Raw genomic sequence first — 16,510 nt, 5'->3', positions numbered from 1 at the left:
CGACAATATTGCATCGGTAGGCACCAAAATCTCAACACCTAGATGTTGCATAATACCATTCATACTCTTTTCTTTTTAGATTATACCATCTTAATTTAAAATTTTATTTTCACGACTCTCCAAATTGCTGGATGGTTTGCCATCATTTTCTGTTACACTGATCGGTGAGTAGCTTGTGCAATTCAATGTGTATAATATTGGGTGGTTGAGTCTTCCTCCATTAATACAACCTTGGCGAAATTTTCTTCTCTTACGAGATTGCGGAGATGATAAAATTTAACCCTTCTATTAAACATTGTCAATGGACCAACTAAAATCATGCTTATAGCTTTTCGAGTAACTCATCCCAACATCCAACATTATCACATCTTCTGACGGGCTGTCCACGGTCAGATTTGACCGGGGTCGGGTCGGGTCCGACCCGACCCGACTTTAGTCGGATTGTCGAAATGTCCACCCGAGATCGACCGAACCACTACGTGGTCGGGTTGGAGTTGTCGGGTCATCGGATCAACAAAAAAAAAACCCGCTACATATAGAAATATAGAAATGGTAGGAGATAGAGATTGAATAACCCTGAACCCATACACAAACAAAATCAACTCAACAAGATTCAAAGATTTCAGTTACAGTTACACCAGAACTCAACAAGAGAACTAATCAATCATCGCTTATCACACAGTCACACACGCATACAGAGGGGCGTTCTAGACACACACACAGAGGGGTTCCAGTTACTACCAAAGGTTTCCTGTTTCATCCACCATCCGACGACACCCACGTCAGGATTGAGACGATTTCATCCACCTTCTGACGACACCCACAGAGGGATTGAGAGAGAGAGAGAGAGAGGCACCATTTTAGGAACTAGGAATAGGGGGAACCGACCGATGAGGGTGATCAGAACCGTTCGTTGGGCTTATTTTCGGTCGGGTCGGATTAGTGGACAGCCATAGCATATACCTTCATCCACCGGAAGATCGCCCAAACAAAAAAAACATGCCTTAAGATGGTATGACAAGTCAATGTAGCTTAAGTCTAAAACACTTGTAATCGGACTCTTCCTTGGCCTTTGCCCTTCTCTAAGTAGCCTTCCATAGTAGATGCCATAAATTTGGATTTAATTAACTAAGATTCTTCAATAGCGTCATCTACCGTCGTTGACTCTCCATCTCCATCTACAATAGGTGGATTGTCATCTTAAGGAGGCACTACTGAGCACTCATGTCTGAGAGCTTTGAGTGTTGAGATATATAGAGATTTGGTGGGAGAGAAGCGTTGACAGAGGCTAGGAAGTGATAACTTCGATTAGCCATGAAAAATGGAGAGAGAGAGATGATCAATGGACATTGAGGTCTAGAGTGTTCCCCATACCTCCTATATAAGCCGGTTACATAAAATACCCCCTCATTTAAACAACCGTTGGATTATGACCAGATCAATGGCGGAGGTTTATTGGGCTAGCATATCTAACCTATCTTCTTCTCTAGAATGATCTAAAAGGAACTAATGGTTAGGATTAAGGGTCCTCTTGGAACTTGTGGAAAGGAAAAGAAAATAGTTAATAAGAAGGAAAGTGTGAGAAAGATGTAGAGGAAAATATGCAGTATTTTAGTTTAGTTTTTCAATCATTACCCTATTTCTTTCTATAATTATTACTCTATTTCTCTAATTATTACTTTCTTATCTCTCTCTATCTCTCTCCAATCATTACCCATCTCTTTAATTGTTATCATATTTTTCTCTCCACTCACTGTCAAAACTAAACTAAACTAAAATGCCAACCAAATAAGGCCGCTGTGTTCAAAACTTGATTTTCTTTTCTTTTTTTTTTTCTTCTCACTTTCTTTCAAAACCAAACAATGAGAAGAATTTTTTTTTTTAAATTTCTTTTCCTTTCTTTTCTTGTTCATATGCTTTAAACAAACCTAACTTATGATTAAAAAAAAAAAAAACCCCGAACTTACTGAACGACTAAATGACTAATATTTATCCTAATTTAAGGAACGATCCATTAGTGGTGCTAATGTGGGTTGATCCAAGATTGACTAGCCTTGTATTTTTTTACCATCTCTATCAAGGGCTAGATTTTGCTTTTCTTTAAATTTAACCATTCCAAACGTACACGTCATGACTCGTTTACGGTCCTAGTTGATGCTTTTTTGTGTGTGTCATTTTTATGCTTTATTAAGTTGACTTATATGATGAAACAAATTCAAAATTGTGTAATCGTCAATAAGTGACAGTGGTAAATGACGAATGCCAAACTACTAGAATAGGGCTTGTAAATGACAAAATCACAGGTTTCTATTTTTAACACACAATATTTTCTCTCTTCCAAGTTCCAACCACCGTGTAAGCACCCATTCAAATGAAAACCCATATAACCAACAATCGCATGAATGTAAGCGCAATACAAATGAGAGAGGCCCCGGATCTCCTATGTGAATTTCTCTGTCTCACTCCCCTGTCCCAGTCCTCTACTTCTGCCACGTATCAACTCCTTTTTTTCCTTTAACAGCGTCAACTACTCCCTTTCCTATTCCATTTTAATTTCAACATCGTTTTTATATATATTATATAAAAAATATTGTTTAAACATTAAGTGTTCCAAATTTTAATCTGTTTCAACCGGTGAAAAGATTTTAGTTTTTTGATCATTTTATCCTAAATGTTCATAATTAAATTTTGACTCTAGGGCTCTCGTTGATTAACCCTAAGAAAGTCGTAGAATCAAATATCTCTTAGGGCTAATCAACGAGAGCCATAAAGTCAAAATTTAATTATGAACATTATGGCTCTCGTTGAAAAATGTATAAAGAGGTTGAAAAATTATCCATAATTAAAATTTGACTTTATGGCTCTCGTTGATTAGCCTTAAGAGATATTTGATTCTACGACTTTCTTAGGATTAATCAACGAGAGCTCTAAAGTCAAAATTTAATTATGAACATTTAGGATAAAATGATCAAAAAACTAAAATCTTTTCACCGGTTGAAACAGATTAAAATTTGGAACACTTTGTTTAAACAATATTTTTTATATAATATATATAAAAATGAGGTTGAAATTAAAATGGATTAGGTAGGAGAGTAGTTGACGCTGTTAGAGGGAAAAAAGGAGTTGATACGTGGCAGAAGGAGAGGACTGGAACAGAGAAACTCGGACAGGAGATCCGGGGCCAATGAGAGCCCCTATGACCAGTACTCGCAGGAATCCTGAAGGATCCAAGAAATTTTATACTCCGTACTAGCTTTCAAACGAAGCCAGAAGCCTTACCAGTTCCATGCACATGATCATTTACCATGTTTTGGACTGGAAAAATAATTCTACCAAGAAATTGTGACCGGAAAAACCATTTGAATTCTATGTAAAATCCTGTCCTTTAAACTTAAAGCACCACTATCCCCTGGCTTGAGCCTCACAGAGATGAGGGGGACCACCACTATCCCCTGGCTTGAGCATCACAGAGATGAGGGGGACTCCTAGATATTTAAGAGTAGTGCTATGTGTACATATGCCATGTACATATGGGTTTTATAGGGCTCACCTCGGGTCCCATGAAGATGATTCGAACTATCCGTTATTTTTAAAATATTTTTTTATAGAGCCCTGTAAAAAATCAGCTCAATCCGATATCGGTAAGGATTTTTTCTGAATTTGTTGGGGCAAAACTACGCACAAATTCAGAAAAAATTCTTACCGGTATCTGGTTGAGCTGATTTTTTACAAGGCTCCATAAAAAAATCCTTACCGATATTAGGTTGAGCTGATTTTTTACAGAGCTCTATAAAAAAATGTTTTAAAAATAACGAGCGGTTCAAATCATCTTTGTGGAACCCGAGGTGGATCTCACAAAACTCATATGTACATAATATGTACAAGCTTATATGTACTCATAGATTTATTGGATATTTAACTGGGAGCTTTGCTTCTGGGATGAGGAAGATACCCTTGAAACCCCTTCAAATGCTCGTCAACACCGAGAGCAAGTCCTAAGTTAAAGCCTGTGTTGCGGCTACTCTAAGTCTCAAAAAATTTGAATTTCAGGGGCTCTTCAAACTTTTTTACCCCTTATAATAGTCCAACAAAAAGACTTTCATTTTTTATTTTTGCTTTAAGCCCTTGAAAAGTCAGGACCAGTTCTATCAACACCAACAAAAGAAAATTGAACTCTTATTCATGTTAGGTCGTAGCCCTAGGAATGGTGGGTTTGGATTGAAAAATAGGGTGATTTTTTTTTCTTTATTTGAATTTTTTTGCATTTGTTTGTTTTGCGTCAAACTTTATTGACTTATTGATTCGTCTTGACGAAATGAATCAAAAAAGTAAAAATTGTTGATCGAAATTTGTGTAATTTTTTGAATAAAAACAAAAATAAGTCAATAAGACACCTCTTTTTTTACTTATTCTTTTTTTTTTTAAATTTATGAGTCTTGATCAAAATTTTTTACTTTTCGATTCCTCTCGCCGAGACGAATCAATAAGTCACATAAATTTGACGCAAAACTAACAAAAAAAAAAAATCTAAATAGAGACAAAAAAAAAATCTAAATAGAGAAGAAAAAAGAGAGTTACTATTTGACTTTTGAATTCAAATCAGAGTGGAAATGAGGTTAAAAGGTCATTTATTAATGAGAATGACTGAGCAGTAGCCCCACATAAGGTGAATAAAGTCATCAGCAAAAGCTAAATGACAAAGCCTCAGATCTCTGCACTTTGGGTGGTAGCTAAATTGCCCATGATCCACTCTGAAGCGCAGTATTGCAGCAAAAGTCTTCATCACATTAACAGATAGATACGAGGACAAGGGGTCTCCTTGTCGGAACTCTCTATTCCCTTGGAAAAAGCCTTCAGAAGAATCATTAATAACGGCAGAATATTTAGCATTAGACCCCGTCTCAAAATACCTTCTTAAAAACTAAGTACTTACACATGAAGGAAATTCATAACCACCGTGACATCTGTCAGAAATAATAGATTTTGATTATTTTTTTATGAAAAAATTGATTTATTAATTAAAAACCTTGTTGAAATCTAGTACTAGTAACTTATTAAAAACTACTTTTGATAAGTAATAATGTGGTTGGCCCTGAATAAATCATTTTTCAGTTGTCAAGTTTTAGACCACTACACATTTTGATACAGTTTTGCAAATGAATCTGCAAAAGGCAATTACCATTGGCCCAAACACATGTTTTTATATTGGCCCATGAAGAATTGTCTTATAATCCTACTAGAGTTTGACAAGAACAAATCACCAGCCCAAGCCCAAATCAGTGCTATCATCAAGTGGTAGTCCGGTTCTTCTTAGGCCTCGTTCCGCTAAGAAAAATAAATCACTAGCCCCAGCGGCCCAGCCCAAATCAGTGCTTATTTTTTGAACTAAAGGTGATATATTGTGAGAAAATGACTTGCTTCGTAAAGGGAAAAATAATAACTTAAGTACAACCTCAGCGGAATGGGGCCTTAGAGGTCGATCAGTTCATAGAGTGGTCAACCGGTTGGTACTAAGGTCGACCAACCTGAAGACGGCTCCACCATTGTTGATTTCGGAGCTCTGTATCGATATTTACAGCAGATTTCCGGCTCAACGGTTCTCTATTTGTAATTAAGGACGATCAGAATTGGAGAAGAAAAGATTTACGGCTCAACGGGATTATTTCAACGTTGATATTTTTTTCTCTATCTATATAACTTCTAAATTCCAACTCCGCCAAAATCTCTGGTTTGTCAAGAGGCAAGAGCTAGCTGGGAAATACAGAGACGGATATTTTCACTCCGGCTGGGCAAAGTAAACGAGGAAATTGACCAACACATCACATCTGAAGCTTGGATGTGCTACATATCTAGCAGCAGCCATTTTAGCTTCTTGTGGTTTAGGCTTTGGCAAATTATGATGTGAAGGTCTTCTTTATGTAAGAATTCGCGTCAGCTGACCTGTTAATCATTTGCTTAACCACGTGGTTCAAAAAATTAATTTCAAATTATACAGTAGCTGATAGAAATCTCTTATATACCATTTCCATTTACTTTTTTTTGCCGATGTGGGACAACATGCATGGGGTATCGCACCTTAATTGTGATAAGAAAAATTCTCTAGCATCTCCCTTCAACCGAGCAGAGGTTTTTTCATTAAGTTCTTGGGCGCGCCGCGCGCGGTAGAAGTTTGTAAAATTCAAGGGCGGAATGTAATCCTCCTTGTGTTAAAATAAGTTGGTGGGTGAAATGAGTCAAGGCTAAAATTATTTGGACTAAATTTTACGTGTAAATTTTTTTGCTTTTTTCAAAGTTGACCTGGACTACGGTCGAACCCACTATTAGTTTGGCCACCCTTGGTAAAATCTCTTTTTTGGTTTTCCATTTTCTGTTATGCTAGACACAAATATGTGGAGATGGAAGAGGAACTATCAAGAACAAAATAGATCTACCGGACCAATTAGATTTTTGTTTAGTGTTTTTTTTTTACTTTGAATTTTTCTCTTTCTCAGTACATCTCCAACTATATATGTATAATCACTCTTTAATTTTATATAGGCAACGTGACAGACAATGCATCCACTAACTATATACAATGCAATAATCAAATACTAAAAACCTTAAAATATTATAGAAATCAATAATGGAAAACGTTGAATAGTACTAATAAGCATATGATTATATTCTGGTTGTCCCACAAAATGCTGACAATATGATCTGAACTATCTCATCTGCTATTTAAAATTAATAAGATCATGTTGTTCAAAAGAAAAGAAAAACTCTCACAATTTTTTTTGGGAAATGATAATGACAAAACCGGTTTTTGTTGGTGCCAAAATTTCAGTGCATAAAAGTCTTGTACCATTTGCAATGTACAAGACTTTTATGCACTGGAATTTTGGCACCAACAAAAACAGTTTTGGCATTATTATTTTCTGTCCATTTTTAATGGTCAACCCGAGATATTTTGTTTGTTGGGACAAGGTAGAAGAGATAATAAAAAAATGCTACGGAATTAATCGAAGGATGCAAATTAACGTGCATGGAATCCTTCGATGTAAGTGAATATAACGTTCATACAATATAACTCTATTTGCATCCAATATGTATATATCTCCGTCTATGTCTGGTACGGAGTAGAAAATATAAATAGTTTTTCCGAAATAAAATTTTTTTTAGTCCGAAATAAAGTTGTCACTAGAAAAGAAAATGGAATTGTTGTATCATGTCTAGTCATATAAATCTTTCAAAATACATGCCCTCCCGCTCTTGCAAATTTTAATTGTTTGAGATGGTATTCGAAGACGCTTTCACGATAAAGATCCCGCTCCTGCTTGCGCGCGCACATGCACGCACGTATGTGACTCATCAGCCTATACCTGAGTAGAATTTGCTAGAATCTTTTTCCATCCATCGGCGAGTTTTGTTTTAAGTCGTTGACAGTATTTTGTCTCGTCGTTAAAAACTCCCATCTCAGCAAAAAAGACTGAAAGCAAACCGAAATGGACGACACGGCACCGATCTCTAAGCCCCATCTCAACGTAATTTCAGCCGAAATCCAGGCTAGTTAATTAAAAAAAAATTATTCCGAAAGGCTCGAGACTTAGAAATTTGCTCCGTTTTAAATTCTTAGGTTCGAAAGCTCTCACATGTGATTTCTTTTGAGGCGGTGAGAAGTTTAATTGGAACACTCACTTGAGCGATTAATTTCTCTGAAACCGGTCCATGTAGAGCTTCTAGCTTTAATTGGGACTCTCGTAATTAAGTAGTGAAATTGATATGCAAGATTAATCGAGATGATCGTAAGGTGCTCTGACACGTGAGTTTAGTAGTAAAAAAAAAAAAAAAAACTGCGATCACAATCCCCGCAATATGTGATCCCCACAATATATTGTGTCCGAATTATAGAGTAGTCCTGTACAAGTTCTAATCACTTGCTCAAAAAACTCCTCCACACAGTCAGTTCCCCCCCTCCCTCGTCTCTCTCTCTCTCTCTCTCTCTCTCTCGCGCGCGCGCTCGAATGGCGAACACAGAAGCTCAGAGATCCGTCCTGATGCTGTGCGGCGACTACATGGAAGATTACGAGGTGGTGTTCTCTCCCTCTCTCTCTCTCTCTCTCTCTCTCTCTCTCTCCACGTATACGTTGAACATATATGAATTATAATTTCTATGATAGTGTTTGTGTTTGATTGTTATGGAATTTTTATAGGCGATGGTTCCGTTTCAAGCATTGCAAGCATACGGAGTGTCAGTCGACGCAGTTTGCCCCGGAAAGAAAGCCGGTGACGTCTGTCGAACCGCTATTCATGATTTTCGTGGTCATCAGGTTTGTGTTTACTCATTCTGTGTATAGAATAAAACTATGATCTGTACTCGAATAGTCAATAGTGTTTGTAATCGCCAAAGCTTAGACTTGTCAGGATTATCTTTCGCGATTTTGAATATAGGGATTTATCGGCTGGTAAACGAATCAAGCTACTTCGAGTTCGGGCTCTTGTTCGCTCGTTAAGACCTTGTTCATTACCGGTTTGTTACCAAATTCAAACATTTTCTAGAAGCTCTAACGAGCTTCAAAACCAAGCTTGAACAAGCTACTGGTCAGCTCGTTTGGCTTATGGTGTATACAAAATTCAAGCAACTCGTGTTCGGCTCGATTGAAGCTCGTTCGAAATCAGCTCGTCTTATAAACAAGCGAAGCTTGAACTTGTTTTAAGCTCATTAAGTGTTCAAACCAAGCTTGAACATGTAACTGCTCGACTCGTTTGGCTCGTTTTATCACCCCTATTTATCCCTGTTTTTATGGTAGCAAACTAGCAATTAGGTGATTCAGCAAGGGCCAATGAAATTGAAACATGTTATTAAGAGTATCCCTCAAAGTTGGATCCCCGTTTAGAAATGTATCTACGGTTGTGTGTTTGATATTTGCACAAATTTTTTTTCAGTTGGAGCTTGTCACTTTTTTAGTTATTACCTCCAAAATGATTTTGAGTTGGATGAACAAGCTATTCGAGATAAGCTCTTAGAGTCTTTTGGGAAGAACTCTCTTGGTTGATTCTCCATTCGTTTGTGCTGTAAGCGCACTCTTAACGTGCGAGGTGTGTGGGGGGTGATCTGGTTCTACTCTTGGACCTCCAGTACAGATTTGATATGATATGGACCTTCTTTCTTGAGACCTACCTAGCCTGCAAGATCAACCGCCATTTAGTGCCTAGCCGGCCGTATGCTCAGAATGCCTTAGTCAGTCTCAACTCAAGAGAAGAAAAGTACAGAAATCTTTGGTGAACAGTAATGGCGTACCCTTTCTAGGATTTTGTCCTATGCTTCAAATAGTGAGGCCAGACTTAGGCTGCCTTGTGACATCATGCCTCAACCGCCTTTAAGATTGATGTCATGCATGACGCATCGAGTGCCACATGGACGGACTCCCCTCCACGTGACTGAGCCACTCTGCCCAACACGGGGATCCGTCTGTCTTTATCCATGTCGGACCTCCTTTGACCCAATCAGGCCAAAGGCCTAGCTCCCGCAATCCCTCGGGCTCACAAGCATTAGGCACACGCCCATACCAATGTGTCAGCTCAAATGTGACATGTCCGGCTCAATCACTCTGTGCTTTGGGCTGCCTGATCATTGGGCCCAATGCATGCTCCGATTCGGCCCACTGCAAGTTGAGAGAGTTTAATTCTTCACATCCAAAACTACTGTCCATATATTGTTACATTTTCGCATCCAAACTAGTGGTATATGAGCCTAAGTGGTCTGTCCATTCATTGGGATGTAGAAGCTTGTCCCGTATGTCGGTTTCCACTTTCCACCTCCGCACTGTAGTCAGTTGGTTTTGAGTTGTATGTTTTAGTTTTAGCATTCCTTACATCTGTTATCGCCATATTGATGCTGGCCATTAAGGGATGTTGAAATCATTCGGTTGGAACACGTTAGTTAGATCATCCCTCAGATTCTAATCCCCATTTAAAAATGTTTTGGGTTGTAAAACTCATGCGGAATAGAATTTTCATTGAATGTCTATGATAACCTGGTTGACCTCTGAGATTGTTCTAAACTAAGTGCAAACACGGCTTAGTAAAATTGACTTGTAAAGAATATTTAGGATCAAAATTGCAATATGACTTCGACTGGAATTTCTCTTTTCTTAGAGACTGTTCACCTAAGACTTTTGAATGCGTGATCAATCAATGCGGCATTTATGGGTCACGGACACGATGCAGTAAGCAAAAGTTCAAGTGTGTAAGGTTTGAAATTTTGACTTGTATACTGTAGACCATGAGATGCTGTAGTTAAGAGAGCAGATAGGATAGCTTTGGGTAGCAATGCTATGGGGAGGGGTAGACCTAAATTGAAATTAGATGCTGTTGTGTGCAAAGATGTGAGTATAATGGGTTTGTGTGAACAAGTGGCCATTGACAGAGCTCAATGGAGGAAAATGATTCATGTAGCCGACCCCAAGTGATTGGGACATAAGGCTCGGTTTGGTTATAGAAACTATTTTTCCTCAAATAGGAGGTTCAGTTACTGATCTTTGTCAAAGTCATCCAATAATATTATTCAGCTATTCTCCTTCATATGCGAGATTTAATATTCTTACTGCATTTGTTGTGGAAGGTTTTTACTTGCTGTGAATCATTCTGCATTCAAGGAAGCAGTACCAGGACATATTTCCACCACTCTTTAGTGACTTAACTTCAAGCAAAGATGGTGTAAATGCACTAGCATAATGTGTCACACATCTTCATGCTACAGCTATGTTTGTTTTCCTTTCTGGTTGCTGTTATCACTAGGTAAGGATTAGGTTTCTCATCCATTCCAACTCGGAAAGAAAGTTACTGAAGTCTGCATTACTCCTTATAAATCTGGAATATCCAAGTTTTTATCATGGACATATATACCTAGTGGGTTTATTTGGTGACATTGCTCATGTGCCCTGTGGAATTTTGCCACAAAGGGGCGTTGAAAAACTCATATCCTTTTCTTTACTACTTCAGTATTGCAAGTAAGTGAATTGGAATTTGGTAGTACTTTTTCTTGGTCTAACACCCTAAATAATTGCTTCCATTGGCCATTGCCTCCTCTTGTCTATTCCTAATCATACTTCGACATTTTTATGGGATACAGACCTATTCTGAGTCGAGGGGTCATAACTTCACTCTAAATGCAACATTTGAAGATATTGAAGTGAGCAAATATGACGGGTTGGTAATTCCAGGCGGACGGGCTCCAGAATATCTCTCAGTTGATGATGCTGTTATAGAGTTGGTGAAGAAATTTTCGGACTCTGGAAAACCAATTGCCTCCATTTGCCATGGGCAACTGATTTTGGCAGGTGCAGGGTCTGTTAAAGGTCGGAAGTGCACAGCATATCCTGCTGTGAAACCTGTACTTGTTGCTGCAGGTGCTCATTGGGTGGAACCAGACACCATGTCGGCATGTGTTGTTCATGAGAATATCATAACTGGGGTTACATATGGAAGTCATCCCGAATTCATCCGGCTTTTTGTAAAGGCACTCGGAGGCACCATAAAAGGTTCTGAGAAACGGATTCTGTTTCTCTGTGGGGTAAGTTATATTCCTCTTAGTTAAGTTCAAGCAGAAAAGGGCAGCCGTGTATTGTGAGTTAAAAAGGACTTTCATACGATCGAGGTCTTTTCCTATATTTATTCCATTTTGATATCTGTTTTCGTGACACCTTCATGTGTACCTCATATGGACTCTGAGTCGTAGACAATTGCAATGCTGGCAGGTAGAACTAGAGCAATAAAACACATAGCTAAAAAGGGTTCTCTCTCACCAAGACCTTTATGCAGAACCACATATCTGATACCCCTTAAAGTATGCATGTATCTTGTAACTGTTTATTTACCTAACTTTTCCTGCGTAGAATGGGTCTCCCTTCGCCTTTAACTCTTGAATGTTCTTATTTTCGTATATAATGCTTCCTTTATTCTATCAATTTATGAGTATTCTTTTGGATGTTCATTGGCATCAGTAAATTTCTTCGAAGGGAGTATTCCCATTGGATAATGCCAACTTATATTCTAATATGTCCTAAATACTTCAATGGATAAGGTCCTGAACTGTATGCTTTACCATGTTTCTTAGATTTAGAAGTTTCAATTTGCTATACTGTAATTGCAATAAAAGAGATCACCTGCTGAAAAATTCAAATAAATCGTTAAAAATTCTAGCTAATCTATCAACAGATTTTTTTATTCTTGTTTCCAAGACAAATGTTGTCCTGTTTGAGTTCTAAAATTAGTGATTCCTTTCTTGGCATAAACTGCTAACTATGTTGTTACTTGTTGCTTACATTTTGTAATTTAAGTTCAACAAGCGATGACAGAGCAAGCATTGTAATTCAGTTGATCAAGAGTGCTGCAAAGGAAGGTCTTATTTTCTCTAATGCATGCGAGTGTCATGATATTATTCGGGATGAAGTACTTCAATCTGTTTGCTTTGGAATTTACAATGTAGTCTCTATGGGCATGGTCTTGGACACTATGGGTATGGTCTTGGAGTGAACGTATGTCTTGAAAATCTAGAATAAAGAACACATGGAGTTTTTTTAACAAGAAAGTTCTGGTGTACAAACTACTTCGTGATGTGAACTTTCGAACTTATTGAACTCATTATTGTGATAACACTGGTTTGCAGTTTTACAAAATGTTATGAAGACTTGTCACCTCATTCTTCTTTGCAGGATTACATGGAAGATTATGAGGTAATGGTTCCTTTCCAGTCTCTTCAAGCTCTTGGATGCCATGTTGATGCTGTTTGCCCCAATAAGGCAGCGGGTGATAAATGCGTGACGGCAGTCCATGATTTTGAAGGTGACCAAACTTACACTGAAAAACCAGGCCATGATTTCACGCTAACAGCTAATTTCGAAGGTATAGATGCTTCTAGCTATGATGCTCTTGTGATCCCTGGAGGCCGGGCTCCTGAATATCTTGCACTGGATGGGTCAGTTATTAAATTGGTAAAAGAATTCATGGAGGCTGAAAAGCCAGTGGCATCAATCTGCCATGGACAACAGATTTTGGCTGCTGCTGGTGTTCTCAAGGTAGATTGTCACCTTTCCTGCTATACATTGAATTGCTGTCTTATATACTTTGTTGGTGCATCCTTTTGCTTCAGAAGACTTCCCATTGAAGTAAATACATGTTCGCAGCTTCGCTTACTGGTTCAGTAAACTGATTCCTGACTTCTTTAGTGATTTATATTTCCATGAAATTGCTGTGCTCGTATGCATATATACTTTTATAAGGGTAGTCTCATGTGAAACTAAAATGTAGTTGCTTTAAGAGTTGTTAGAACTTTAGCCAGTAATTGGCCTTGAGTTAGGTTGTTGATTTGCGTGGACTAAAATTCTTGCACATTCTAGTGATGGCGATGGAATAATATCAGGATTAAAAGCTCAAATGGCCAGTTTGCCATACTTGAGATCAGCGTGGCAATATATGAAAATCTACTTAAGTACAATGAATAAATGTACAAGTACAACCTAGTTTGTTGTTTGGTGGGCCAAAATATTGAACTGAAAGTTTGTTAGCCAGTGTTGCTTTAGTGTCAAGGTTGGTAGACTGAGTTTTAACTACTGAACCTTTGGAGCCTGTGGATGACTGGATACGTATTGATCGAATTTTTGCGAGCATAGTTGGTGATATGTGCGGATATTGCATAATAGCGAGGCTAAAAACACAATGGCCAGTTTGCCTTCTTAGAGATTATGCGGCAATAGGAGAAAATGCTTAAATATACAACCAAATTTGTTGTGTTGTTTGATCTGCAAGACATTGCACTCGAATGTGAACAGTGTTGTGTTCTGTTTGCCTTGTTGTCACTGTGACGGCATCACTTTTGTGTTATCTTCCTGTGTTGGTGAGGCCATGGTTTTCTTCTCAAGCTCAATGGTGACTCTATCCCTTTCAAGTAACATATACGAGACAGAGTTTTAGTCCATACTCTACGATCGGCATCCGTTTTTTTCCTCCTAAAACTAGCATCAGTGAAATTGTAAATGGTATACCATCGTTCCCTAAAGTCTTGTTGCAGTACGAGTCTAATGGTGTTCATGTTTTGTAATTTACATGTGTTGTATGTAGCATGAGCTAAGAGCTCATATTTGATCTTTCATATTTTGTTACGTCATTTAATCTAATTTTCTGACTGATTGTTGAATTTCGTTGCAGGGTAGGAAATGCACTGCATACCCGGCTGTTAAGCTCCAGGTAGTCTTATCTGGGGCAAATTGGTTAGAACCTGATCCTATAGACCGTTGTTTTACTGATGGGAATCTAGTGACCGGAGCAGCTTGGCCAGGTCACCCTCAGTTCATTTCTCAGCTGATGTCGTTGCTTGGTATCCGGGTATCGTTCTAGTAGTTCATCATGCTGTTTTGGTTCCCGCTAGTATGTATCTGCTGAACAGAAAGGGAAGACACGTTTATGTGGCTTTCTGTGAGTAAACCTACTAGCCCATAGGACGGGAGGGGTTTGGCGAGGAGAAAACAGAAATGTGACTTGTTTTTTTTTTTTGAATGTCAAATGAATAAAAAGTGGTGAGAAATGGTACATATATACGAGCTTCACTTTGTTTCTCATCATTTCTCACCCTCCCAAAAAACAGTGAGATTAATTAGGTGAGAGACCTTAATCTCGTCCTTTCTACCATTTCTCACCATCCAAAAGAGGTTTTTGTAAGAGAAACCTATGGCATTACATGTGTTGTAGTGCATCGTGCTTTCATATTATGTACTACCTTATCGGTGTCTGGTTTCATGCATGATGGTTTTTTGTTTTGTTTTCTCAATTCATCTGTTTAAACCGGTTGTACTCTCCTTCTGTTTCGAATTTTTGGTTACTTCGTCAGTATGATTGACTCTACTTGGGACACCACACTTTATGGAGCATTTGATGTCTCTGCTAACGTAAAAGGTCAGTGTGCATGCTCTACAAACACTCGCTTCTCAATCCATCCTTAACAGAAGGGAAAAATTCAAAATACTCCCCAACTTTTACTCTAAATTTCAATTAGACTTCCAAACTTTTAAAAAAATCAATTTTACTCCCAACGTTATCTTCCGTTAGTCAAAATGACCCCTTCCATCCAAATGATTAACGGATTTCGTTAAAGGTTCCGTTAAATAGTGTCCCGATCAAATTTCGATGATTCGAGTCGCTCAATGTGTTTAGAACGTGATTATAAGGGTATATCCTTGAGAAATCAGAAAAAAAGGGATTGGAAACTGCTTGATTTGAGCAACTTTTTATTAAATAGTTCAATAAAAAATTGTTCAGATGCAGTCCTTTCCAGTCTTTTTTTTTGCTGATTTCTCGCGAGTATTTTTAAAATCACGTTCTGAACACATTGAACAGCTCGGATCATTGAAATTCGATCGAGAAAGGGGATGTGCGGACCGAAGCAAAATTCGAACGTTCTGACTTGAACAAAATCCAAATCAGTCAGCACCTCCACTTTTCCCGATCGAATTTCAATGATCCGAGCCGTTCAATGTGTTCAAAATGTGATTTTAAGGGTACCCATGAGAAATCAGCAAAAAAAATAACCGGAAAGGGCTTCATTCGAACAATTTTTTATTGAACTATTTAATAAAAAATTACTCAAATCAAGCGCTTTCCGGTCTTCTTTTTTTTCTTGATTTCTCGAATGTACCCTTAAAATCACATTCTAATACATTGAGCGGCTCTAATTATTGAAATTCGATCGGAAAAGAGGAGGTGCAGAATGAAGCAAAATCTGGATGCCTTAACTTGAACAAAATTCGGATCGGTTCGCACCTCTCCTTTTCTGATCGAATTTCGATGATCTAAGTCGTTCAATGTGTTCAGAATGTGATTTTAATGATACCCATGAGAAATCAGTAGAAAAAATGACTGGAAAGGATTTCATCCGATTAGTTTTTATTGAACTATTCAATAAAAAATTGATCGGATGAAGCCCTTCCCGGTCATTTTTTTTGTCTTTATTTAAAAAAAATTAAATTTTGAACGTTATTTTTTACTTTTTAAATTTCTCCCACCATAACGAAGCAATAATTCTCAAAAAAATTGACGAAAAACTAACATGTGCAAAAAAAAAAAATTGAATAAAGAAAAAAAAAAGAAGTCATTTAACTTATTATGCCAAACTAAAAGGGCACTTGAAATTGAGTAGTGGTTGATTTCTCACCTAAATCACCATTGCCAGATCATCCACCAATTATACAACGCATTAAAAATTTAAAAAGCTTCAAATATTATAGCAGAGAATAATGGTGGACCAGTGGTTGAATAGTAATAAGCATATGATTATATTCATTTGTCCAATTGATTTTTTGGGACAAAAATACGCTACGGATTGAAGCTGAGCATTACAAATGTGCTCGGACTAATAAATTCATTGTGGATTTAGGGGTGTTTTCGATAGTAAAAAATTTGTAAAGTAGATTTTTATTTGTGGTTAAGAAGTTATTAAGTGTTTCAGGTAGTGAATAAGTTGATAAATTTTAAAATATTT

At 37.7% G+C, this 16,510-nt stretch overlaps 1 protein-coding gene across 1 annotated transcript; it reads left to right on the top strand.

Annotated features, from left to right (window-relative positions):
• Window positions 1–7,900: 7,900 nt before the first annotated feature.
• On the top strand, window positions 7,901–14,776 carry LOC131302709 (protein DJ-1 homolog D-like). The gene is made up of 5 exons (XM_058329494.1): window positions 7,901–8,066; window positions 8,190–8,306; window positions 11,111–11,551; window positions 12,693–13,055; window positions 14,185–14,776. Exons 1-5 carry the CDS (start codon window positions 8,001–8,003, stop codon window positions 14,371–14,373), a joined length of 1,176 nt encoding a protein of 391 aa, XP_058185477.1. The 5' UTR covers window positions 7,901–8,000; the 3' UTR covers window positions 14,374–14,776.
• Window positions 14,777–16,510: the final 1,734 nt, after the last annotated feature.

This window comes from Rhododendron vialii, chromosome 10a (genome assembly GCF_030253575.1).
Source record: "Rhododendron vialii isolate Sample 1 chromosome 10a, ASM3025357v1".
Classification (NCBI taxonomy): Eukaryota; Viridiplantae; Streptophyta; class Magnoliopsida; order Ericales; family Ericaceae; genus Rhododendron; species Rhododendron vialii.
This window is presented reverse-complemented; position numbering and strand designations above follow the sequence as displayed.

Coding starts and splice junctions, on each gene's coding strand:
- LOC131302709 (XM_058329494.1), top strand. CDS start 8,001: ATGGCGAACACAGAAGCTCAGAGATCCGTCCTGATGCTGTGCGGCGAC. Junction 8,067..8,189: donor ACTACATGGAAGATTACGAG/GTGGTGTTCTCT, acceptor GAATTTTTATAG/GCGATGGTTCCGTTTCAAGC. Junction 11,552..12,692: donor GGATTCTGTTTCTCTGTGGG/GTAAGTTATATT, acceptor TCTTCTTTGCAG/GATTACATGGAAGATTATGA.